This window comes from Pongo pygmaeus, chromosome 6 (genome assembly GCF_028885625.2).
Source record: "Pongo pygmaeus isolate AG05252 chromosome 6, NHGRI_mPonPyg2-v2.0_pri, whole genome shotgun sequence".
Lineage (NCBI taxonomy): Eukaryota > Metazoa > Chordata > Mammalia > Primates > Hominidae > Pongo > Pongo pygmaeus.
In genome coordinates, this window is record NC_072379.2 from 100,821,315 (window position 1) to 100,848,219 (window position 26,905).

The 26,905-nt window shown below is 39.9% G+C and overlaps 1 protein-coding gene across 4 annotated transcripts in view; it reads left to right on the plus strand.

Annotated features, from left to right (window-relative positions):
* GSAP (gamma-secretase activating protein) overlaps window positions 1–26,905 on the plus strand; it is a 104,974-nt gene that overhangs the window by 47,222 nt on the left and 30,847 nt on the right. For all 4 annotated transcript variants that reach the window (XM_054494958.2, XM_063667686.1, XM_054494960.2 and 1 more), the window contains 7 exons: window positions 6,561–6,638; window positions 8,321–8,398; window positions 13,578–13,670; window positions 13,806–14,023; window positions 15,590–15,659; window positions 16,199–16,281; window positions 19,331–19,384. In XM_054494958.2, coding sequence (XP_054350933.1) covers window positions 6,561–6,638; window positions 8,321–8,398; window positions 13,578–13,670; window positions 13,806–14,023; window positions 15,590–15,659; window positions 16,199–16,281; window positions 19,331–19,384 — 674 coding nt within the window. The remainder of the gene's footprint in view (window positions 1–6,560; window positions 6,639–8,320; window positions 8,399–13,577; window positions 13,671–13,805; window positions 14,024–15,589; window positions 15,660–16,198; window positions 16,282–19,330; window positions 19,385–26,905) is intronic.

Genomic DNA, 26,905 nt, shown 5'->3' on the forward strand with positions numbered 1-26,905 from the left:
CAGCATTACTTTTTATACTCTTGAAAACATTTGTCCTGAATTTCCCAGCACTAAGAAATAAAGATGGCTGTCTTCCAAGGAACTAGATGTTACAATCTGGGTGATGGGCGTGCTCATGAGATTGGTGGTGGGCAAAAGTGCTGCTGCCACTGCTGCTGTCAGGCTGCTTGTGTATTATTTAACATGAGTTTATATATATTTTTCTAATAAAAAGGATAAATCAGACTTTCTAAGCATTGAAAGCGTATTTTACTGTTTCCCTACCTAATAGTCAACTCTGAAGCTGTAGTGCTCTTGTGTGTTCTAAGTCAGTGGCTGTAATTCTTGTGCACCACCTATTGGGAGGGTAGTGAGTAGGGAAGTGTGTAAATTCTCCTTCCTATTCATATAACTGCAAGAGTTGCTCTTCACAAGTTCCCGATTAGGCCTATGTTTTAGCACTTTATAGAGCCTTTTAATAATTGCTCCAATAACATAATTTCCCTTGGAAAACTTTGTCCACAGTAGTTTTCATTGTCCAAATGGTTTCCCCAAGGCTAGCCAATGTTGAGATATTATCTTCATCATTGATGAATTTCATTAAACATCTCTGGATACACCCTTAAGAGCATGCTTCCCCAGCTTGTAAATAGCAGCAAGACTGTTATGGAATAATAACACCAGCTAACCTTTATAGCCAGATATAACTTCTTTGCAACTAACAATCTAACAATAACAATCTCTTTATACACAATATCTTATCTAATTATCTCACAAGAACCCTATGAAATAAGTTCTATATTTTCTTTATTTACAGATGAGGAAACTGAGGCTTAGATAATTTAATTAACTTGCCTGAGGCAATAGACTTAGTAAGCCAGAAGCAGGATTCACATCCAAATCTGCCGATTTCAAAAGTGGTTCTCAATCTGGGTTCACGTTAGAATCATTTAGTGAGCTTTAAAAATTACAAATGCCTGCGTCTCACCCCCCCAGAGATTCTGACTTAATTCTTCTGAGGTGGAACCTGGGCATCTGTGATCCCAAGTAAGTTTAATGTGCTGTCAGGGTTAAGAACCAGTGCTCTAGAGCTGTGTTGTCCAATATGGTAGCCAATAGCCACATGTGGCTATTTGAATTTACATTAATTAAAATTAAAGAAAAAAATCCACGGCTGAGTAGAAGCAGCTAATGTGAGCCACTCTCACAGGGAAGTGTAAATGCCACTCTCACAGGGAAGGGGCAAGTAAATGCAGCACCTTCAACTGAATCATCCAGATGTTCACATTGGGACTAATCCAGGAAACAACTTGACCCATGGAGAATGGCGAAAAGCAAGGCAGGATGACAGCCCACCTAGGAGTGACACAGAGCCAGGGGAACTTCCACCACCCAGTGAAGTGGTGAGTAAATGCACAACTCCAGGAACCCATGCTAGACTAAGAAGATAAGAGAGAAGATCCAAATAAACACAATTAGAAATGACAAATGGGATGTTATCACTGGCCTCACAGAAATAAAAATAATCATCAGAAACTACTAAGAACACCTCTATGTACACCAACTAGAAAACCTAGAAGAGACAGATAAATCCCTGGACACATACAGCCTCCCAAGTCTGAACCAGGAAGAAAGTGATTCCCTGAACAGACCAATAATAAGCTCCCAAATTGAATCAGTAATACATAACCTACCAACCGAAAAAAGCACAGGATCTGATGGATTCACAACTGAATTCTACCAGATGTACAAAGAAAAGCTGGTACCATTCCTACTGAAACGCTTTCAAAAAATTGAGGAGGATGGACTCTTCCCCAGTTCATTCTATGGAGCCAGCATCATCCTGATATTGAAAACCTGTCAGAGACATAAGAACAAAAGAAAACTTCAGGCCAGTATCCTTGATGAACACTGATGCAAAAATCATCAAAATACATGGAAACCAAATCCAATAACATGTCAAAAAGCTAATATACCACAGTCAAGTAGGTTTCATCCCTGGGAGGCAAGGTTGGCTCAACATATGCAATTCAAAAAATGTGATTCATCACATAAACAGAATTAAAGACAAAAACCATGTTTATCTCAATAGATGCAGAAATGGCTTTCGATAAAACTCAATACCCCTTCATGTTAAAAACTCTCAATAAACTAGGTATTGAAGGAAAACTTCAAAATAATAGCCATCTACGACAAACCCATAGCCAACATCATACTGAATGGGCAAAAGCTGGTAGCATTTCCCTTGAAAACTGGCACAGGGCAAGGATGTCCTCTCTCACCACTCCTATCCAACATGGTATTGGAAGTCCTAGCCAGAGCAATCAGGCAAGACAGCATCCCAAATAGGAAGAGAGGAAGTCAGCCTATCCCTGTTTGCATATGGCATGATTCTGTAGAAAACCCCATAGTCAGCCCAAAAGCTCCTTCAACTGATAAACAACTTCAGCAAACTTTCAGGATACAAAATCAATGTACAGAAATCTCTAGCATTTCTTTACACCAACAAGAGCAAAGTCAAGAGCCAAATCGGAAAGGCAATCCCATTCACAATTGCCACAGAAAGAATAAAATACATAGGAATACAGCTAACCAGGGAGGGGAAGTTAAAGATGTCTACAATGAGAATTACAAAACATTGCTCAAAGAAATCAAAAGTTACAAAGAAATGGAAAAACATGCTCATGGATAGGAAGAATCAATATCATTAAAATGGCCGTACTGCCCAAAGCAGTGTACAGATTCAATGCTATTCCTATCAAACTGTCAATATTCTTCACAGAACTAGAAAAAACTGTCTTAAAATTCACATGGAACCAAAAAAGCCTGAGCAGCCAAGGTACACCTAAGCAAAAAGAACAAAGCTGGAGGTATCATGTTACCCAACTTCAAACTATACTACAGGGCTACAGTAACCAAAACAGTATGGTACTGTTACCAAAACAGGCACATAGACCAATAGAATGGAATAGCGAACCCAGAAATAAGGCTGCACACCTATGACTATCTGATCTTCAACAAAGCTGACAAAAGCAATGGGGAAAAGACTCCCTACTCAATAAATGGTGTTGGGATAACTGGCTAGCCATATATAGAAATTGAAACTGGAATCCTTCCTTACAACATATACAAAAATCAACTCAAGATGGATTAAAGACTTAAATGTAAAACCCAAAATTTATAAAAATTCTGGAAGAAAACCTAGGCAATACCATCCTAGACATAGGAATGGGCAAATATTTCATGACAAAGACATCAAAAGTAATCACAAAGAAGCAAAAATTGACAAATGGGATCGAATTAAACAAGAGCTTCTGCACAGCAAAAGAAACTAATAGAGTAAACCAAATGACCTACAGAATTGGGAGAAAATATTTGCAAACTATGTATCTGACAAAGGCCTAGTATCCAGCATCTACAAGGTACTTAAATTTATAAGACAAAAACAACTCCATTAAAAAGTGAGCAAAGGACATGAGCAGATACTTTACAAAATAAGACATGTGGCCAGCAAGCATGTGAAAAACTCAGTATCACTGAGGATTAGAGAAATGCAAATAGAGATTACAATGAGATACCATCTCATGCCTGTCAGAATGGCTATTATTAAAAAGTAAAAAAAAAAAAAAACGACAAAAAAACCCCACAGTTGCTGGCAAGGTTGCAGAGAAAAGGGAAGACTTATACACTGTTGATGAGAGTGTAAATTAGTTCTACCATTGTGGAAAGCAGTATGATGATTACTCAAAGGCTAACAGCAGAACTACCATTGTACCCAGCAATCTGATTACTGGGTATATACCTAGAGGAATAAAAATCATTCTACCATAAACACATACGTATGCAAATGTCAATTGCAGCGTGATTCACGATAGCAAAGACATGTAATCAACCTAAATGCCCATCAGTGACAGATTGGATAAAGAAAATGTGGTACATACATACCATGGAATACTGTGCAGCTATAAAAAAGAATGAGATCATGTCTTTTGTGGGAACATGGATGGAGATGGAGGCTATTATCCTTAGCAAACTAACGCAGGAACGGTAAAACGAAATACCTCATGTTCTCACTTATAGGTAGGAGCTAAATGATGAGAACTCATGAACACAAGGGAACAACAGACACTGGGGTCTTCTTGAGGGTGGAGGGTGCGAGGAGGTAGCGGAGCAGAAAAAATAACTATTGAGTACCAGGCTTAATAGCTGGGTGATGAAATTATCTGTAAAAATAAACCCCTGTGATGAGTTTACCTATATAACAAACCTTCACATGTACCCCTGAACTGAAAATAGAAGTTAAAAAAAAATCCTGTAATCCCAGCTCTTTGGGAGGCCAAAGTAGGAAGATCACATGAGCCCAGGAGTTCAAGACCACCCTGGGCAACATAGGCTCCATCTCTTAAAAAAATAAAATAATTAGCCAGGCACGCCTGTAGTCCCAGCTATTTGGAAGGCTGAAGTGGGAGGATTGCTTGAGCCTGGGAGGTCAAGGCTACAGTGAGCCATGTTTGCGCCACTGCCCTCCAGCCTGGGCAACAGAGTGAGACTCTGTCTCAAATAAATAGTGCTTCAGTCATACTATCCACATTTTGAGTGTTCAATGACTACATGTGGCTAGTTGCCACCATATTGGACTATACAGGTGTGTAACATTTCCATTGTCAAAGACAGTTTCTGTTGGATAGCTTCACAGAGCCTGTGTACATACCATTTCAACTTGCTGTGTCTTTTTTTCCCTTTGGGATTGGGTGGGGCAACTAAGCATGACCTAACAATTTGGAAATATTTGCTTATAAGTTCTGGATATGGTTCTCAGAATATGTAATTAGGTACATTTATTCTACATCTCACTTTTTTTCAAAATGAGAAAAAAAAAACTTTCTCTAAAGGATGGAGTGCAGATAATTTGCTAGAATGGAGGTTGTGATCTGTGTTGCTGTCATGTTCATTTCCCAGGATAGAATCCTAAAAGAATTACTGGGTGAACAGGTATGAATATATTTAATCCTCTGTGAAAGAATTTTTCTGAGATATTGTGTTAGTTGACTCATTCACTACTATTTGAGAATTGTGTAAGAAGCACATGCTCCCTTGACAGTATTTCATTATCATTTAAAAAACTACTTCTAAAGGAAAATTATGGTGCCTTCTTTTAATTTTCATTTATTACTAGAGAGTCTAAAGTCTGTCTTTTTTTTAAGCAATTTCATGTTCCTTGTGATTATAGTATATAAAAGAATGGATAAACAAGTAGTTTTTTGCTGATAATGTTTACTGTATGAAAGCAGTCCAAGTGGTATATGAGACTTTTGTAACTCTTATTATTTTGTTTATACTTTAGTGATAGATTACTTTTATTCTCAGTGAGTCGTGAGTCAGCTGTAATTGTAAAGAAAAGTTGTTATTGTGTGCTCAGTAACCATAACAGTCATTTTACATCTAATAGAATTGTTACCATGTTATCTGATGAAGTTATTCTTTTTTACTATTTTGTGTTTAAGGTAATTGCAATAAAATGTACTGCTGACAATACTTTGCAGTGTTAAATGTCATTAAAAAGTCACAATTGATAAATATTATAACAGAATGCTTATAAATGTCCTTGAATAGCCCTCTTAGGGGAAACTGACTTTTTTTCTACCATGATTCTTTGATAAAGAAACTAATGAAGGAAAGTAGAGGAAACATTAAAATCCACTGAAGTAGAGTAGCGATTGAATTCACACAGCTAGTTAACATTAGCTCTGGGGCTAGAACTCAGGTTTCCTGACTCCTTGTCAAGTTACTTTCTACCTGTCAATCTCCTATTTCAGTTAATCACATAAATGATAGACATACCTGTTTAAGCATACTGTCGTCAATTGTATGTAGGTCACTGATGGACATTAGTCCATACAGCAGCAGCTGCTAGAGATAATGTACAGTTTCACGCATTGAGAGAGGTGGGGAAAGCTGAGGGTGTTCTGGAGTGATGGGGTAAGTGAAGGGGGTCAAAACTCACCTGGAAAGGCCACTCTATGCCAAGAGCTCTCCTTTGGCCTTGGGCCAATGCCTTCAGTGACTCAGTTATGGATGGATATGGACTCACATGCCACATTTGTTTTCACTGACCCATAAGATAGATCACACTTTGCCTTTCAATCAAGATTAACTGGAGACTGGTAACTTTCTGTGAAATGAACACATTTTTGATAAACTGGTGTTCATAGCTGTTAGTAATAATTGGAAGGTGACAAGCTAGATAAAGAAGGACAATGCATGCTTACTAGGAGAATCTCATGAAGCTTTGGAAACTGTCTAGAACCCCATTATTTCATATGCAGGAGTATATCTGTGTTCATTTTCCTATCCTTCAATAGCCTGCCACAATATGTTGCTATATAGTGTGCACTAAAAAATTACTGCTTTGAAATTTCTTAGCAATTTGTTAATAGACCCACTTCTAGGACTTGGGAATAATCTATGAGGTAAGATGAGACAGGACATCTAAAGGAGTAGAAGTAAGTTTAAGTGGTTTAGGAAACTTTATTTATGACATAGATTCTGTCAAACTCTACTAAATATCCTTTTTCTTCTAGGAAGTTTGTGTGTATGTTACAGCCCGAAGTGTGCCTCTTGGGAACAAATCACATATTCTGTGTTTTACATTCATAAAGGTACTTTTTCATGTCTTCTTTGTTACTTTTACATAATAACTTTTTCCAAATAGTAGCAAATTAGATAGCTCTTAACAGTGTTATTAGTAATTTTTTGGAGACAGGGTCTCCCTTTGTCACCCAGGCTGGAATGCGGTGGCATGCATACTGCTCACTGCAGCCTTAACCTTATGATCTCAAGTGATCCTCCCTCCTCAGCCCACCAAGTAGCTGGGACTACAGGCGTGTGCCATCATGCCTAGCTAATTTTTGTATTTTTTGTGGAGATGGGGTTTCACCATGTTGCCCAGAGTGGTCGTGTACTTCCGAGCTCAAGTGATCCACTCGCCTCAGCTTCCCAAAGTGTGGGGATTATAGGCATGAGCCACCATGCCCGGCTGAGAGTATTATTACCATGGAATCAATTTTTATCAGTTCATTCTATATCTGTATACTTACAGGATACATGTTTCCTGAAGAAAGTTGCCAATGGTGAATATCAAGTTAGCTAGTTATTTTTATATATCATATATTTTTATCCTGGCCTATATATTTTTCTAGGCTTGTGGACCAATCCTAAGGAATGTATTTATCCAAAGTGTGTTTATTTGCTTTTTAGTTATTGCTATTTGGAAAATATCTATCGATTTAACTTACAGAGTTACATAAGGTTTCAGTTAAAAGCGTCCATGATCTCAGACCTCAACAGGTTTTAGATCTAAGATACATTTATTCCATTTCACACATCTATGGGCCAAGATATTGATAAACAGTCTAGGGAGAAGCAGTCAAATGCCTAACTAATTTCTCCTGGTTCTGTAGTCGATCACAGTGTGCCCTGTAGTAGTTTTAGTTTGAACCATGCTAAGGAGTAATTGTTTTGCTTGTTTAATTCCTTAAAATGAGTATTTGTGCAGTATATACTATAGGGTGTATTTAAATTTTTTTAAAGATGAAAATTTTTCCAATATTTAAAAAAAATTATGCCAAGCCACACTAGAGCTGCTTATTCTATAGATGGACCTGATATTACCTCCTCAGGTTAGAGATCAAGGTAAAAAAGTTTAATAACTTAATGGAGAAGCTAAAGTAACTTCAGAACTAGACATATATACTATTCATACTTAAGTTGTATAAGTTTGAGATTTTTGTGGAAAATTTTCATACATTTTTCTAATGGTTAATCTATTGATCAAAGGCAGTAAATAAAACTTTTCTGAAGATTAAGAGTTAGAAAGTAGAGAGGAAAGGCCAATATACTGAGGTTATTAGCTCGGCTAATTCCCTTCCTACCTAAAAGTGGGATTTGTAAGTGATTTGGAGTCGTCTCAGAGGGTCTTAATGACTGCACGTGTGTGGCGGTGAGCCTTGAGGAATGTGGGCCAATGAGCTATGTGGTCATCTCTATCTCTTGGATCTTTAAGTAAATTCCTTCAGATCCTCTCCTCCCTGAACAATCCACCTGTCATGGTCTAAGATTATAATAAGCTCAGAACAACTACTGGAGTGTGACTGCACTCAGATTATCCGCCTTCAATGCTGGTTTTTGGAGAATGAGGGGAGCCATGAAATCTAGAAGTCTGAAGATGCCCGCTTACGAGTTGCATGGTCACTGAAAATATAGTGTGTTACATAGTCACTGCCTTGGGTGGAGTTCCAGTTCTTTGTTTAACATTCTCTGGCTTCATGTTCTCTCTTTGCAGGACACAGCAAGACCTTCACCACTTCTCTTGAGAATGTTGGCTCACACGTGACAAAGGGCATTACTTTTCTCAACCTTGGTGAGTGATGGAGAGATCACACCCCCTGCTCTGAACACTTGTTCCTAGGCATGGTATACCACAGCCTTCTATACTATCCCATTTCTCATGCCTCTTTGAGACTTGGATTGTGATGACAATCAATGACCCACTTGAAGTCTGAGGAGAGAAGATTTTCTCTGGAACACACCCTTCCCTCTCAACTCCTTAGCCTTTGGCTTGAAAGGGTTGGGGGATGTATCATCTTCCCTTTTTAGAGAACCTAGGCCGTGAGCTTTTTATGTTTTTTGGTAGCAGGCTAAAAAGCTATTTGTTAACATAAAAATGATAACTTGTATGAGATGTTCCCAAATAGCCCATGAGAAGTAATACATCATGTTATCCCTTGATTATAGAGAGGACGGGGCCCCTGGGAAATTTTCTATTTCCTGTTGCTAATCTTGAAAAGCTTCCGAGTCCCATTAATGATTTATGGATCAGCTTGAGTTGTTTTCATTGAGTAAATATGGCGAAGGGAACCTCAGTGTAATGAGGAAAATAAAGAAAGGGTTTGTTGTACCTCCCCCCTGAAAGCTGCTTTTCCGTGCCAGTTAGGATGTGGGGCACAAAGTTTAGCAGAAGACTAAGTAATGGTTTACTTGCTTACATATGGAACATGGCATATGGAACATTTCCTTTAAAAAAGGAGTTTCAGGTTTAGAGCATGTAATTCTTTGATATTTTTTTCCATCCCTATTCCACAGTCCATCCACTGTCATGATGCATGTTTGGGAGAGTGCAATGTGAGGAAACTGAGCAAAGTTATTTTTATTTTGAATGATACCATTGATAAGGTTGGATACTTAGGCTGAGTGAGCCAGTATGGGCAAATTTTAACATGATCTCTGAATTTGTGGAAAATTGCCTTAGGGAAGCCTGGTTCTACTGCTTCCTGTGATAAGAGAGATGAATATTATAGAAGGTTTCCTGGGTCTGGGACTTGATTCTTATCAGCAATGCTTTATCAGCATCCCATCTCAAGAGTGATGTGGGAAACTTTCCACTAAGAAAACAGCACTTTGTGAGGGCAAAGGTATCCTTGCTTTTTTTTACCCCTGGGAATGACTTGCAAAGGGCAGGCAAGATTTAATCTGTGGTCTTCAGCGTGTGGAGAGGCCAGAAATATAAGCTTTGTAAAAATAGGCTATCTTAAACATGTTGTCTTTCCTTCTTAAGCATATTTTATAGGCACAAAATCATAGCCCAGTTTAAAACTGCTGTACAGGTAATTTTTATGACAAGAATATTGTTTGAGTAATATATTTTTTGCTATTACATGCAATTTCCCTGGACTGTCACCCTATTAAATTGGGCTTATATTGATTAAAATATTAAAGAATAATTTTTTGAAAATTTCATGAACCCCAGACACTTCTATGTAAGAAAGATATGTTTATAAATAATGAGCTGCTATTTATTTAATGAATACTATATGTTAAGTGTTTTACTTGTTATCTTGCTCTCTACAGCAATTCTGATTGGTGATATTATCCCCATTTTACAGATAATGAAACTGAGGCTCAGAAAGTGAGCTCTGTGCTTAGGCTTACTTCAGTGTCTTTTATCAGGGACACTAGATTATTAATAGTTTCCTTTTTTTTTTTTGAGATGGAATCTTGTTCTGTCTCCCCGGCTGGAGTGCAGTGGTGCAATTTCAGCTCACTGCAACCTCCGCCTCCCGACTTCAAGCAATTCTCTGCCTCAGCCTCCCAAGTAGCTGGGATTACAGGCGCATGCCACCATACCCGGCTAATTATTTTGTAGTTTTAGTAGAGACGGGGTTTCACCATCTTAGCCAGGCTGGTCTTGAACTCCTGACCTCGTGATCCACCCGCCTCGGCCTTCCAAAGTGCTGGGATTACAGGTGTGAGCCACTGTGCCTAGCCTATTAATAGTTTCTTTAAACATTTTGTAATTTTTATTTTCTTAGCATTTTATTTCAACTAAAACTTTATCAAGTGTTTTGTTTAGAGGTGTTGTTCTAGTATTTTTCTGTAATGCAATCCAGAGTAAACTGAGAGAAAATGAAGTGAAATGATCCCATCAGTCACCCAAACGGTATGCAACATAACTGCCCAAACTAGAAAAGATAGTGTTGTCAGTGTTACAATCCTAGAGTACTTCATTTAAAAATATTTATTCATAGAATTTGATTTTTATCTTATAGCATTTTTGATATATTTTTAAAAATATAAAACTTCAGTCTAAATGTTTTCAAACATTAAAGTTTTAACTAAATATAAGTGACTAAAGTATTTTCTTTAAATTATAAGAAGTATCCATTTTACATGTGGCATATGAATGTACATATAGCCTCTGCTTATGTGTAGTACCTTTTCTTCTCCATATAAGATATTTATTAGAAAAGTCAGCAAATAAAATATAACAAATTTATACAGAGTTCTTTCATCAAATCTTCCTAGCAAACTTTTTTGTTTGTTTGTTTGGGACAGGATCTTGCTCTGTTGCCCAGGCTGGAGTGCAGTGGTATGATCTTGGCTCGCTGCAACCTCTGCCTTCTGGGCTCAAACTATCCTCCCACCCCAGCCTCCTGAGTAGCTGGGATTACAGGTGCATGCTGCCATGCCCAGCTAATTTTTTGTATTTTTCGTAGAGATGGGGTTTTGTCATGCTGCCCAGGCTGGTCTCGAACTCCTGACCTCAAGAAATCCACCTGCCTCAGCCTCCCAAAGTGCTGGGATTACAGGCGTGAGCCACCGTGCCCAGCCAATAAAAATAATACCCTACCTTATTTTGTTTTTAACTGACAAATAGTAATTGTATATGTTTATGGAGTACAATGTGGTGTTTTGATACCTATATACATTGTGGAAGGATCAAATCAGGCTAGTTAGCATATCCTGTATTAGTTTATTGTTGCTGTAACAAATTATGGCAGACTTAGAACTTCAAACACCACAAATATTCTCTTAAAGTTCTGTAAAGTTGGAAGTTCAAAATGAGTCTTGAAGGGGCTAAAGGAAAGTGTGGGCAGGACTAGTGCCTTCTGGAGGCTCCAGGGAAGAATTTGTTCCTTGCGTCCTCCCTCCAGCCTCTAGAGGAAGCTTGTCTAACCCTTGGCCCATGGGCTGCACACAGCCCAGGATGGCTTGAATGTGGCCCAACACAAATCTGTAAACCTTCTTAAAACTTTTTTTTTGAGGTTTTAGTTTTTTTTAGCTTATCAGCTGTTATTAGTGTATTTTATGTGTGGCCCAAGGCAATTCTTCTTCTTCCCAATGTGGCCCAGGGAACCCAAAAGATTGGACACCCCTGACTAGAGGCTAGTATTTCTTGGCTTGTGGCCACTTCATTCCAGCTACCTTCCTCATCGTATGGTCGTCTTCTCTTCTCTAGTCAAATCTCCCTCTCATAAGGACTTTTGTGCCTACCCATGTCTACCTGGATATTCCAGGATAGTCTCCCCGTCTCAAGATCCTAGTCACATCTGCAAGGTCTCTTTTACCTTATTCACAGGCTCTGGGGATTAGCACGTGCATATCTTCAGGAGCCATCATTCAGCCTACCACAGATACTACTGACCCTTTTGGTGAGACAAAAATTCCCTGCTCATTGAGGGACTGAACATCCATCCCTAGAGCCCACTCACCAAATGCCAAATAGGAATCTCCCTCTCACTACCTCAATGATGTGACAACCCAAATCACTGTCATATATTTTCAAATGCCACCTCCCCACGGACATAGTGCCATCCTAATTAACTAGTTAAGTGGTACAGCTGGGAGGTAACTAGGTCATTTGATGCCGATACCCTTTCCATTATGTCCCACTATATTGTTGTTTGTGTTTTTCTAGTAAAGTGTTGTTATAATAAGATGATTGCAACCATTTGTGCTAAGCACTTTAGCGTCATTTAATCCACGTTGACTGAAAGGACACTTCTAAGTCAACTGGTTTGAGTTCTATATCCTCTTTCCTTTCCACAGAATGCCTTCTATGCAAATGATTAGCATGTGTTCCTTCACTTCTTAGGAAAAGGAGTCTAGCTGGCTCACTTATAATCTGAATGTTTCATCTATATAAAATTACTACTGTGTGAATTTCTGTTTTCTAAGATCCTAGAAAAAGTATTGGCAAGGGCTACTTCCACCCTTCCATTCTCCAGAAACCTATTTTTTATACCTTGTCTCCATCTGAGTACAAATGTTCTTGATACAAAAATATCTAGTGCAGGGACTGAAGGTGTGAATTCTAGTCAGCTTGATATGCAAGGAAATAAATTAGTACTTCACAAAGTGTCAGTGTGTCTGCAGAGATTGTTCTGATGAATATCGATTTAAAGGTTCTCTAAACAAAATGCTCCTGCTACTGATGATGATAATGATGATCAGTGGACGAACATGGGCAACAAAATTTTAGAGCTTCCCGAAACTGGCAGAAATTATGAAGAAAATTCCCAATATAGGCTATTTCCAGCCTATCAGATTAAGGAATAATTCGTGTTACTTGGTATTTTTTATTCTGATTTGCTCTGAGATCATTTAGATTCACATAAAGCCACAAATCACTTAGAAACAAAACTGCAGGTATAAATTAAGATAACCATAGCTAAATATCTGAAGAAAATTAGCTAAAGATGGAAATAAATGAGGTTTACCTAGTAAGAGAAATGTGGCTGGGCATGGTGGCTCATGCTTGTAATCCCAGCACTTGGGGAGGCTGAGGCAGGAGGATTGCTCAAGCCCAGGAGTTCAAGACCAGCCTGCGCAACATGCCTGTAATCCCAGCACTTTGGGAGGCCGAGGCAGGAGGATTGCTTGAGCCCAGGAGTTCAAGACCAGCCTGGGCAACATGGTGAGACTCCATCTCTATAAAAATAGAAAATATTAGTGGGGTGTTGTGGGCACAGGCCTGTAGTCGCAGGTACTTGGGAGGCTGAGGTGGGGAGGATCACTTGAGCCCAGGAGTTTGAGGCTGCAGTGGGCCGACATCACACCACCGCTACTCCAGCCTGGGTGACAGAGTCAGACCCTGTCTCAAAAAAAAAAAAAAAAAAAAAAAGCGCTGTCATTAGATAGCTTATTACATTGGTAAAACTTTTGCCTTTTGAGATATTCAGAGAAAAGCAGGGGTAATGTGATGTTCTGTACCTGTGCAGCTCTTACCACATGTAGATGACGTAAATCTTTCTCTTCTATAGACTATTATGTGGCTGTTTACTTACCTGGTCATTTCTTCCACCTACTTAATGTTCAACATCCAGACCTGATCTGCCACAATCTCTTTCTGACAGGTACGGCTATAGTTTTTCTCTTGTAGAGGTGGCCTATTTGAGTTTGTTTTGACTTTAATATCTATGTTTGGGTGAAAGGAGTTTCTTTTATTTGCTGATCTGCTGTTTTGTTTTTTTTGTTTTTTTTTTTGCCAGGAAATAATGAAATGATTGATATGCTACCTCATTGCCCTTTACAGTCATTGTCAGGGTCCCTGGTATTGGATTGTTGTTCTGGAAAGCTCTATAGAGCACTGCTCAGCCAGTCGTCTTTATTACAGCTTTTGCAGAACACTCGCTTAGACTGTGAGAAGATGGCCGCGTTGCACTGTGCGCTCTACTGCGGTCAAGGCACGCAGTTCCTGGAAGGCCAGGTGAGAAGATAGCTCATGTTTTAAAATGGGCAGATAGACAACTGAACATATTTATTTTGTGGTTGAAAATGGTCAGGATTATTTTTATTTAGTAACAATTAATTGAGGTGTATGGCCTTGCTGCTGACATCGTCATCTTTTGCGCTGCTTTTTTATGGATCCCTACCAGGTCTAACACTCAGGGTGTTTCTGTTCTTTTGGGTACCCCCTTTTCCATATTGGGAATAAAAGTTTAGCTATGTCGGTAATATTTCAATGAAGAGCTCAGTAAATAATGCGTTTCTTAAATATCTACTTTTTCTCCTGGTCTGTATTTGATCTATAATTATCAAAAGGACTAAAATCTGGTGGCAGATATTTATTACATTTGTAATAAAAATAGCTTACGTTTGTATTTCACATTAGAATTTATTAAGTACTTCCACGCGCATTCTGTGTTATTTTACAGCTATCCCGTGAAGTCAGAGAAATCTCTTTATCAGATGTGGTTAAGATAAAAGAGTGGCTGGTTAACTACAAAAAAAAAAAGAGACATTAGACGTTTTATTTTAACCTGAAACATAACAATGTACATTATTCACCCATGTTTTGACTCAAGCCTTTCTTTGCGCATCTGCTAATTGAAGTTCAACATCATTTTTCATGCATAAAAGCACTAGTAATGAGTTACCTCTAACTTCCTGTTACTTTTTAAAAATTTTTATTTCTAAAGATATAGTAATTTAAGGACCCTTACAAAGCAATCTGTGTATACCAGGCATTTTTTACCCAATCTTTTTTAGTTGTTTCCCCTAAACCTAGTTTTCTAGTGATTTAGTGACATGCCTTTGACTCTTTACAAAGCATTCAACTTTTACTGACCCAACGACACTCTCTGCATCCACATTTTACTTGTCGATAGTAATATTGTATTACCTAATTTTGAAAATAAGTACAATAACATAAATCAGTTTTGAATTAAACAGCTTACTGGTAGGAGCAGAAGTGCAAGTGTGCACCATGGTTAGACGTGCCTTATAATATCTGTCAGTGCTGAGACGGTAAACATTCCTCTAGCAGGTGAGGATGATTATGGAGATGAGCGAGTTGATGGTATAGCAGGGATTATCCCTCCCTCAGGAGGCAGTACAGTGATGCTCACAAAGGTTAACTGGTGTGTCCGTATTCACACCCAGGACCCAGCTGGAATTCACACCCAGCTCTGCTGCCCCCAAGCCTAGTGGTTTTGTTTTGCTTTTTTTCCTGTATCCCACAGCTCTTTCCACTGGTGCTTTGCTATAACATGCCCTATTCTTGCACAGATGTTAGGTTGAAGAACATTTATTTGGTTTCCAGCCAAGGAGATTTATTAAAAAGATGTATAAAAAGGATCTCACTTATAAAATACTGTTTTACCTACCCAGAATTGCATTATGTATCTTGAAGATAGCGTAGAAGTGAGTATATTCTTAGGCAATTCTAAAATAGGTATAGAATGCAAAAGATTCATGTATATTTGTACTTCTTTGGTAGTGGGGGCAGAGAGCAGATTTAAATACCAACAGAGTTCTGTCTGACTTTTTAAAGATTATTCAATGGATTTCTGAGAATGTCTCTGCCTGCCATTCATTTGACCTCATTCAGGAATTTATAATTGGTAAGTGTTGCTGATGTTGCAGCTTAAGTTGAATACTTGACCTTTTTGCTTGAGGGAAAGCAGTAAATTGATAGTGAATGCCTCAACCTGTCCAAATGCTGCTTTGGAGCACATTAAAAAAAAAAAAAACTCCATATCGGAGTCAGCAGCTAATTAAATTTAATTCTCTTGTGGTTTTCTAAGAAGCTGTGGCTGTACAGAGATTGATGAGATACAAGATAGGATCTTGATTCTATAACCTTATTAGTAATTTTTTTTCCAGTAAGATGTAACTTTCTTAGCCCAGTTTTGTGTTGGCTGGTTTCGTATGAAGTGATATAATGTCATTTGGGTAGATATGGTACTAAGTTATTCTCATTGTAAAAAGCAGAACCTGAACATTTTAGTCAGTAGATAAAATCATAATGGTTACCGTTTTGAGGATGAGGGATAAGACAATGAAAACTTTGTTGGTTTGCTTGTTTTGGTTGAATTACAATGCTGTCATCATCTTATTAAACCACATCTTTTTTCCCCCCGTTTTAAAAAAATCTACTCAGCTTCTTCATACTGGAGTGTATATTCAGAGACAAGTAACATGGACAAACTATTGCCATATTCCTCAGTGCTCATTTGGAATACAGTAAGTTAACACTGTGTATGCTGTATGCAAATAAAATCAATTCACAGTTGTGGGTCAGTTGTTGGACACCCCTCTTATAGCCATCAAGGTCGTGATTTCACTACTGTTTTGACTGATAAAGAACTCAGTTGGATTTTTTTTTTGGCAGAAAAGTAATGGCAAATCCCTGCTATTGGCCAAAAGTATTTGTATAAAAACAGTAAAACCAAAGGAGCAGGTATACAGGGTATTTATTATTCTTCCTATTACCAGGCAGAACTAAACCTCTATCATGGTATTTTTATTTTCTAAGTGACTAGAGTGGATTAAAATATGTACTAGGTTTATATAAGTGAGGAATGGGTGGATTGCTGCTATCATACTTGGTAGATAAGGACCTTCATGACCCCTTTTTCTAGCCCTATTAAAAAGTCTGTAATAACTCTAGAGCTTCAGGATCAGTAAAAGTCAGCAATCTTAGGTGCATTCACCCCAATTGACTTTTTCTCCCTGTCGGTTCTGACTCCCTCCTTTTAAATTAGGATGTGCTGAGCTAAAACACTGCTCATTTTGTCTTGAATATAGTACAGTAGACAGAGCTTTGCTGGCCCAGCAAGTGAAACCCATACATAGGCTGTGCCTGAAAAAGTTCTGCCTCATGTTTCTTATTTAGATATTAGAACTACATGCTTGCTTTTGAGGCAGAAGTTTATATCAAAAAGGTATTTAGAAAAATAAATTGAATTTAAATAACACAGTCATAGGAAAATATGTACTAGGGTAAATGGTGACACTTTATATTTAGACCCTGTCTAAATATAGTCCTTAAAAAAGATGTATCAAGTGTGTTTGATTAATTTCTAAATTTTTGGTATGCACAGTGGCAGTGCTTTCCTAAAGGCCTTTTCTTTGTCTTTTACTGTCGTGGTTATTAGATTTTTATGCCCCACCTTAGAATTTAAGGGAAAGAAAGGCCTGAACTTGTTCCCTCTCTAGGCGCCCACGTTTTTCTTTCGGAACACATGTGAATAGACATGCAGACCCTGTGGTCATATGGCAGGAAGTCTGCAGGTTACACCACCCCAGAGTCAGGAAATGCACATCTCCGCTCCCTCCCTTACCAACCCCCTGCTGTTATGTCCTGTGTTCAAAGTGTCCAGGAGGCAGCTGGGACCACTGGTTCCCAGGGTTGTGTTAAAAGACTGAGCCACATGTTAATTGGATGTGGTGTGAGAATATCACCCTGAGGATAACGCTTCCCTTTTGCACGTCTCAAGATTGTGCAGGGCGGAGCAGCTATTGTGGACACGCACAGGGTGACATCAGGAAGTCCAAGAAGAGCGATATAAAGAAACCTGTGGTTATAACCTCCCTGTACTGAACTAATCTTGGGGTTTGCCATGTTGCTTTAAACTTCTTGTGGTTGGACTAGGTTACCTTAAAGGTCTCTTCTAATCTTGAAAATCTATCAGTCTATGCTTATCATTAGCTGTGATGCAAATCATTTATTTTTCTCTTATCTGCAAATGTTCTTAATGCTACAACCTTAATAAAAAGTTTCCACAGGAGAAAACATGGATTTCACATTTTTGTAGGAAACAACTGACTTGGATTTTTTTAAGATAATTGAAAATGTGATGCCCTTACACATAGATAATCCTGAATTATGTTTTGCAAACAACTATACCTCTTTAAAAATGCTATTTATAACCAAAACTGTAATGAAATTTTAATGTTTTTTTGAGGTATCCTCTGTAGTGATAAATGAAGCACACAATAGATTCTTATCACGGCTTTCAACTGTCACATGAAGAACTTAGTTGTTTGCATGTTCTGAAAATTTATTTCTCTGTCACTATGTTACCCTTTTTTACAGGAATATTCTATATTAGTAAAATCTCGGTCATTTAAATTATAGACAAATATCAATTTTTATTTCTACATTACATCTCCTAAAATATTTTCTTAAACACTTATCTACTTTTTTTAAGGAAATGAAAGCTGATTTGACCAGATGAGAGGCTAATTACATAATTAACATACAGATACACTTTTCAAAATAATAGTGAATAAAAGGCAATCTTGAAAGTTTATCCTTTTATTAAATTTCTGTTTTAACGCTCACTAGTTAGCAGAATGCTATCATTTGCCCTTCTTGAAATGAATTGTTCACCTTTCAGATTTGCCATGATGATAGCACTGCAGAAACTCTTTTTTTTCTTTGGGGACAGAATCTTGCTCTGTCGTCCAGTCCGGAGTGCAATGGTGCAATCTCAGCTCACTGCAACCTCCATCTCCCAGGTTCAAGTGATTCTCCTGCCTCAGCCTCCTGAGTAGCTGGAAATACAGGCACCCGCCACCATGCCTGGCTAATTTTTTTTTTTTTTTTTTTTTTTTTTTTTTTTTTTTTTTTAGTAGAGCGGGGTTTCACCATGTTGGCCAGGCTGGTCTCAAACTCTTGATCTAAAGTGATCTGCCAGCCTTGGCCTCCCAAAGTTCTGGGATTACAGGTGCGAGCCACTGCGCCTGGCTGCTGCAGAAACTTTTTTATGGGGGGCTCCTACCTCTGAAATTACAGAGGACAATGAGTTACAGAAAAATTACCCAGTCAAGTCATGCAAGAATCCCATTAGTCTTGGTTCCTTCTAGTGAGGTAGGGGCCAACTATAATACATTTAAGTGAAAGAAGAGAGAGGAAGGAGTATTGATAATGAAACATTTCCCCTTTATCATTACATTTGGTGCAAACATAATTTGCCTCATTTGTTCTTTAATAGAAATGTATAAAAATATCCTATTTGCTCTCTATTTCTTTGTAATAGTCTTTCCCTTTACTTTAGAGACCCTGTCACCTATTATAATTGTGACTTTAAAGAATATGTTCCTTCCTGAGGCAAGAGATAGGCTATATTCACTGTTATTTATGTCCTCCAAGGTTTATTTAAAGTAGAGGTTAGAAACTGGAAGCTGCCCTCAGCTTCTGTCTGTGCAGAAAACACTCCCTGAAAGCTTGAGCTAGTGGTAGTTCATACACTGAGCAGCTGTGTGTGTGTGTTTTTCCCCACTATAGGAAATTCCTGGAATAACTCTTGTGACAGAAGACATTGCATTGCCTCTTATGAAGGTAGGTCCCTTACAGCGAGAAACAAAAGTACAGACACATGACTAAAGCTTTGCTGCCTGAGTATTATGGTGGTTCCAAAAGGGATTGCAAATTGGCAGGGGAGGGGAGGGGAGGGCAAGGCAGTAGGGTGGGTTTTCTGGAGAATCCTTCCTACATGGGTGAGTGATCACTGAGTACGATATTATGGCAATTCTCAGGAATGCTCTTTGAAGAAGGAAGTTTCCTGAAGATAGGAGAGAATTACGGTGCTCAACTTAAACCTTCCAGAACCAGCACTTGCCACTGTACCTCAGACCAGGCTGTAGTAGGGGAGGTCTTATAGATGATCTTTAGAGAGGCTGGTAGCTGCTTTTACTTTATCTTACTATTACGCCTTCAAAATGAGCTTGCACACGTGCACATGCACACACACACACACACACAATTTCCAGTCTTAAAACCATTAAGTAATGTGGGCTAGGATTATCTAATTTCCTTCTGGTTCTAAAAACAGCTTTTTTGTTTCTCAAGAGTGATCTGTATTGGTCCACTATGTGGTCTCCATCAACCTCTGAACATTAAGCTGTAGCTGTTAGTGTCTTTCTGCAACCTGGTGGCTTCACAATAGTTTTGGAGTACCATAGGAGAATGGGGTGGAGTGAGTAGAAAAGGATACGTATGTAGTTAAAACTAGGGGGAGTATTTTAGCACAGTTTCCTTGAAGCTCCTTTGTTGTTTTTGGCATTTAGCATTGCCTCCTGTTAATCATAGCTTGAGGTAGGCTGGGAAATCTCAACTTCTGGCAGCAGAGAGCTCAGGGTGCTGACGCCTTTTATTTCCATTTGATTCTTTTGTATCTGTGAAGGGCAGGCCGGGCCTGGACAGCTGGGGGAAGGCTGTGGCATTTGAGGTCACAGTGATTCACTGGGGGCAAGAGAGGGTAGATCAGGGGCCAGGTTAGTGGTTCTAGGTTTTGGTCCTAAGAAGAATCCCTTAAAAATAGACTGATGATCTGTGTTTCCAGGCAAAAGCATGGGACTGCTGTGAAGTCCTACTAACATATGAAGATGAAGAGAAAAGAAAGGTTTTATTAATAGTTTAAAAGGTGTTTTAAAAGATTCCACCCATTCATTTTATTTATTGTTTATTGTTTCTACCTTTTCCACTAGTCTTACCAAATCCATAATGTGTTTTTATTTATTTTATTTTTAGAGATGGAGTCTCCCTTTGTTGCCCAGGCTGGAGTGCAGTGGCATGATCATAGCTCACTATAATCTCTAATTCCTGGGCTCAAGCAGTCCTCCCGTCTCAGCCTCCTGAGTAGTTGGTATTACAGTCATGAGCCACCACACCCATCCAGTTTCTTATTTTTTCTTTTTTTTTTTTTTTTTTGTAGACATGGGGTCTTGCTATGTTGCCAGGATGATCTCAATCTACTGGCCTCAAGTCATCCTCCTGCCTTAGCCTCTTAAGAGTGCTAAGATTATAGGTGTGAACCACCATGCCGGACCATAATTTTTTTAATGGACAACAAACCATTGAAGAAAAATTTTGAAAGAAATATCATCCATAATTCTACAGTTCCTAATGTACCAACTGTCTCTTCTCCCCCATTTCCTCTTGGCCTTTGTTATAGGTATGCATATTTTACCCAGTAGTAATTGTGATCTAGAGATATTAGATAAATTTTAGAAATTATGTTATTGTAAACATTTTTTCATGTTGCTATGTAAACTTATAATTTCTAATGACTCCATAGGATTCCACTGGATGGCAGTGTCTTTTTCTTTTTATTATTTTAAATTAGTAAGTGTGTGAGGAAAAACTCTGTCCAAACTGTGTTTTCCCTCTCTCTCACACTGCAACAATAATCATCAACACAGAAAAACACTTCTGTTACCAAATGTGTGGGAATTCTTCATGCATCAAGCAGCAGACACCAGCTGGGTGTCCTTTAATTCAGTTCTGACACTATCTACCCAGAGACAGTGTCAGATCCCACAGGTTGGGGGGCATAATCCCCAAGACTACCCTCCACACCCCCAGATCACAGGTGCAAGTCCAGACCTCTGGAACTTCTGACCAACTGTCTTCAAGTTGGGGTTCCCACGGTGCCTCTTTAGGTTTGATTAATTTGCTGGGGTGGTTCACAGAACTCAGGGAAACATGTTCACTGGCCTATTATAAAGGATATTGCAAAGGAAACAGATGAAGAGACGCATAGAGTGAGGTATAGGGGAAGGGACGTGGAGTTTCCATGCCCTCTTTGGATTCACCACCCTCCAGGAACGTCCACCTGTTCAGCTATGGGGAAACTTCCCCAACCCAGTCTTCTGGGATTTTTATGGAAGCATTCCTTCCCTCCAGGGTATGAGGCGGGACCCTCTTAGGGGAGGGTCTGAAGATCTGGAATCAGAAAGGCAGGGGGGTGGGTCAGGGGGTGGTGGTGGGGAGTGGTGGATGGGAGAGTCCTGCCTTAGGGCAGGTGAAAGGAAGGCAGGAGAGAGAGAGTTTCCTGAGACTAGTCCTGGTCCCGAAGCCTAAAACACCCAATATTATAACATCAGGCTGTAACAAAGGTTATGGGCATTATGAACCAGGAGTGGGTGGATGAAAATTAATACATACAAAACACCACAATAAGTATGTCATACTTTTTTTTTTTTTTTCTTTTTTTGAGGTAGGGTCTCACTCTGTTGCCCAGGCTGGAGTGCAGTGACACAGTCACAGCTCACTGCAACCTTGAACTCCTGGGCTCAAGCAGTCCTCCTGCTTCAGCCTCCTGAGTAGCTAGGACTACACGTACATGTCATCATGTCTGGTTAATTTAAACTTTTTTTTTTTTTTTGGTAGAGACAGGGTCTTACTATGTTGCCCAAGCTAGTTTTGAACTCCTAAGCTAAAGCCATCCTCCTAACTCGGCCTCCCAAAGTGTTGGTATTACAGGTATGAGCCACCATGCCCTGCTGGGTTGCAGTGCCTTAACTCAATTGTTCTTCTGTTTTTTGGACATTTAGTTTGTCCCTAGCCCCCATTAAAAAAATTTCTTTTTGCTATTAGAAATAATGTTGCAGTGAATTTTTTTCTTTTTCTTTTATTTTTATTTTTATTTTTTTTTTGAGATGGAGTCTCATTCTTGTTGCCCAGGCTGGAGTGCTTTGGTGCGATCTCGGCTCACTGCAGCCTCTGCCTCCTGGGTTCAAGCGATTCTCCTGCCTCAGCCTCCTGAGTAGCTGGGATTACAGGCGTGCATCACTATGCCCGGCTAATTTTTGTATTTTTAGTAGAGGCGGGGTTTCACCATGTTGGTCAGGCTGGTCTCGAACTCCTGAATGTTACTCCAGAAGTAACATTGGGTGAAAGGCTATGACAATTTTTATAGCATTTGATTCTTATTTTATGATAAATTGATATTCAATGAAAGGGATGTCACGTGCATCCATGTGAAGAGACCACCAAACAGGCTTTGTGTGAGCAATAGAGCTTTTTAATCACCTGGGTGCAGGTGGGCTGAGTCCAAAAAGAGAGTCAGCGAAGGGAGATAGGGGTGGGGCCATTTTATAGGATTTGGGTGGGTAGTCGAAAATTACAGTGAAAGGGGGTTTTCTCTTATGGGCAGGGGCGGGGGTCACAAGGTGCTCAGTGGGGGAGCTTCTGAGCCAGGAGAAAGAATTTTACAAGGTTAATCGCTCAGTTAAGATGGGGCAGAAACAAATCGCAATGGTGGAATGTCATCAGTTAAGGCAGGAACCAGCCATTTTCACTTCTTTTGTGATTCTTCACTTCCTTCAGGCCATCTGGATGTATATGTGCAGGTCACAGGGGATATGATGGCTTAGCTTGGGCTCAGAGGCCTGACAGTCCTGTCTTCTTACATTAATAAGAAAAATAACATAAAATAGTATTGAAGTGTTGGGGCAGCAAAAATTTTTTGGGGGTGATATAGAGCAATAATGGTCAATGTTTCTCAGGGCTGCTTCGAGCAGGATTAGGGGCAGCATGGGAACCTAGAGTGGGATAGATTAAGCTGAAGGAAGATTTTGTGGTAAGGGGTGATATTATGGGGTTGTTAGAAGGAGCATTGGTCGTATAGAATGATTGGCTTGGATATGGTTTTGGATGAATTGAGAAACTAAATACAAGGTTCGAATAAGAGAATGAGAAAAACAGATATTAAAGGACTAAGAATTGGGAGGACATCCAATTAGAGAGTGCCCAAGGGAGTTCAGCATAATTACTTGCTTGGCTGGCAAGTTTAGGCTCTATCCTTTAGTTTTTTTATGTTGTCATATACCAGGCCAGATTGATTTGGGTAAAAAACAACACTTTTCATTTAAAAATATACAGAGTCCTCTCTTTTTTTGTTGTTGTTGTTGCAATGAGTAAGTTGAGGCCTCAGCGATTTTGGAGGAAAGATAAATGCAAAGCCAGCAATTGTTTGTTAAAGAAGGATTAGAAACGGCTAGGTGAGAGTGAGATTGGCAGTGTGGTGGAGATAGCTGGGGAGAGGTAGAGGGTGGCATAAGAATGGGAACAAGAATAAGAATGAGTATAAAAGTAAAGAATAGGACTTCGTCAGGGTGAAAGTATTGGAGTGTATCCTGTCAGCAAAGATCATCTATCCACTCTAAAAGGGAGTTAAGAGTGGCGGTTTGGGGATAGCACCAGGAGATACTAGCTGTGATGGCTTGGAGCAACAGTGTAAACCAGCAGTGTAAACAAGAGCAGGACATTTATGAGTAGTTGAGAACAGTGAATAGGAGTATGACTAGACAGAAGATAGTACGGATGACAAGTTTTTGGGGCGCAGTCCAAGTTGGGCTGGTGTCTGGAATGAGACTGGAGCCTAATAAAAAGGAACGTCCATACAGAAGCTCAAATGGGCTGTACCCTGTAGCATCCCGAGGACAGGCCTGAATTCTGAGAAGGGCAAGTGGTAAAAGTATTGTCCAGTCCTTTTTAAGTTGGAGGCTGAACTTGGCGAGGTGTGTTTTTATAAGACCATTAGTCCATTTTACCTTTCCTGAAGATTGAGGATGGTAAGGGGTCTGAAGGTTTCACTGAATACCAAGAGCCTGAGAAACTGCTTGGGTGATTTCACTAGTAAAGGCCTGTCTGTTATTGGACTGTATAGAGGTGGGAAGGCCAAACTGAGGAATTATGTCTGACAGAAGGGAAGAAATGACCACGGTGGCCTTCGCAGACCCTGTGGGAAAGTCCTCTACCCATCCAGTGAAAGTGTCTACCCAGACCAAGAGGTATTTTAGTTTCATGACTCAGGGCATGTGAGTAAAATAAATTTGCCAGTCCTGGGCAGGGGCAAATCCCCAAGCTTGATATGTAGGGAAGGGAGGGGGCCTAAACAATCTCTGAAGAGTAGTAGAACAGCAGATGGAACACTGAGAAGTGATTTCCTTGAGGGTAGATTTCCACGATGGAAAGGAAACGAGAGGTTCTAAGAGATGGGCTAGCGGCTTATAACCTACATGGAAGAGGTTATGAAATGACGACAGAATAGAATGGGCCTGTGAGGCTGGAAGGAGATATTTTCCTTGGTCTAAGAACCATTTGTCTTGTGTGGGAAGAGATTGATAGGTGGAAGTTTCAGTGGGGGAGTAGATGGAAGTGACCGATGAGAAGGAGAAAAATTGGCAGTGAGGGACAGAAGTTGGAATGCTAGCTGCTTCTTTAGCTACCTTTTCAGCATAAGCGTTGCCTTGAGCGATGGGATCTGACACCTTTTGATGGCCTTTGCAGTGAATGACTCCAGCTTCCTTTGGAAGTAAAGTGGCCTTGAGAAGAGTTTTTATTAAAGAGACATTAATGATGGAGGACCCTTGCATAGTGAGGAAACCTCTTTTTGCCTATTACATAACAGCATGGAGGTGCAGGATATGGAAGGCATATTTAGAATCAGTATAAATATTGATGCGTAGTCCTTTTGCAAGATTGAGGGCTTGAGTTAAGGCAATGAGTTCGGCTTGCTGAGAGGTAGTGGAGGGGGGCAGAAAGTATATGCGTCAGGTGTGAGGAAGAAAATAGATTTTGGAAGTTATGAGAACTGTAGAGAGTGAGTTGAGCATAGTTTGTGATTTTGAGGGCCTCTAAAAGTATTAAAGCAGCAGCAGCTGCCGCACACAGACATGAAGGATAGGCTAAAACAGTAAGATCAAGTTGTTTGGACAGAAAGGCTACAGGGCACAGTCCTGGCTCTTGTGTGAGAACTCCGACCATATAGCCCTGCACTTCGGCTGTGTGTAATGAAAAGGGAGTGATGAGTTAGGGAGAGCTAGTGTGGGAGCTGTTTTTTAAGGAATGGAAAGGAGAGTGGGGAAAGGATTTAGGATCTATGGGGTCAACTAGGATTATCTAGAATAGAATAATGGGTTGTGGAGGGAGGTATTGAGGATAGGAGAGTATATGGGTTTGGCACCATGGGGTGGATAGGAAAAATAATTTGGTTGATAAGGCGCAGATCCTGAGCTAACCTGTAAGGCTTGTCCGGTTTTCGGACAGGTAAAATGGGGGAATTGTAAGGAGAGTTTACAGGCTTTAAAAGGCCATGCTGTAATAGGCAAGTGATAACAGGCTTTAATCCTTTTAAAGTGTGCTGTGGGATGGGATCTTGGCATTGATCAGGGTAAGGGTGATTAGGTTTTAATGGGATGGTAAGGGGTGCATGATCGGTCACCAAGGGGGGAGTAGAGATGTCCTATACTTGTGGATTAAGGTGGGGAGATACAAGGGGAGGATGCGAAGGAGGCTTTGAATTAGGGAAAAGGGCAGCAATGAGGTGTGGCTGTAACCTAGGAATAGTCAGGGAAGCAGATAATTTAGTTAAAATGTCTTGACCTAATAAGGGAACTGGGCAGGTGGGGATAACTAAAAAGGAGTGCATAAAAGAATGTTGTCCAAGTTGGCACCAGAGTTGGGGGAGTTTTAAGGGGTTTTGAAGCCTGGCGTTCAATACCCACAACAGTTGTGGAGGCAAGGGAAACAGGCCCTTGAAAAGAAGGTAATGTGGAGTGGGCAGCCTCTGTATTGATTAAGAAGGGGATGGACTTATCTTCCACTTTAAGAGTTGCCGAAAGCATCTGTGATGGTCCAGGAGGCTTCCGAGGCGATCGTGCAGCGTCAGTCTTCAGCCGCTAAGCCGAGAAGATCTGGGAAGGAGTCAGTCAGAGAGTCTTGGGCCAGAGTTCCAGGGGCTCTGGGAGTGGCTGCTGGGCGAGTTGGACCGTCTGATTTCCAGTGGGGTCCTGCACAGATGGGATGTGGCTTAGGAGGTATCCCAGGCTATGGGCATTCCTTGGCCCAGTGGCCAGATTTCCGGCACTGAAGTAAGATCCTGGGGGAGGAGGTCTTGAAGGAATGCTTGACCACTGTGGCTTAGGCATTTTGAAGTTCTTGTGTGCTGGAGATGTGGCTGGGGTTTCTCTCACGGTGGAGGCAAGGAATTGCAACTTAGAAATATGTTGCTACTTGGCTGCCTCTACTCTATTATTGTACATCTTGAAGGTGAGGTTAGTTAAGTCCTGTTGT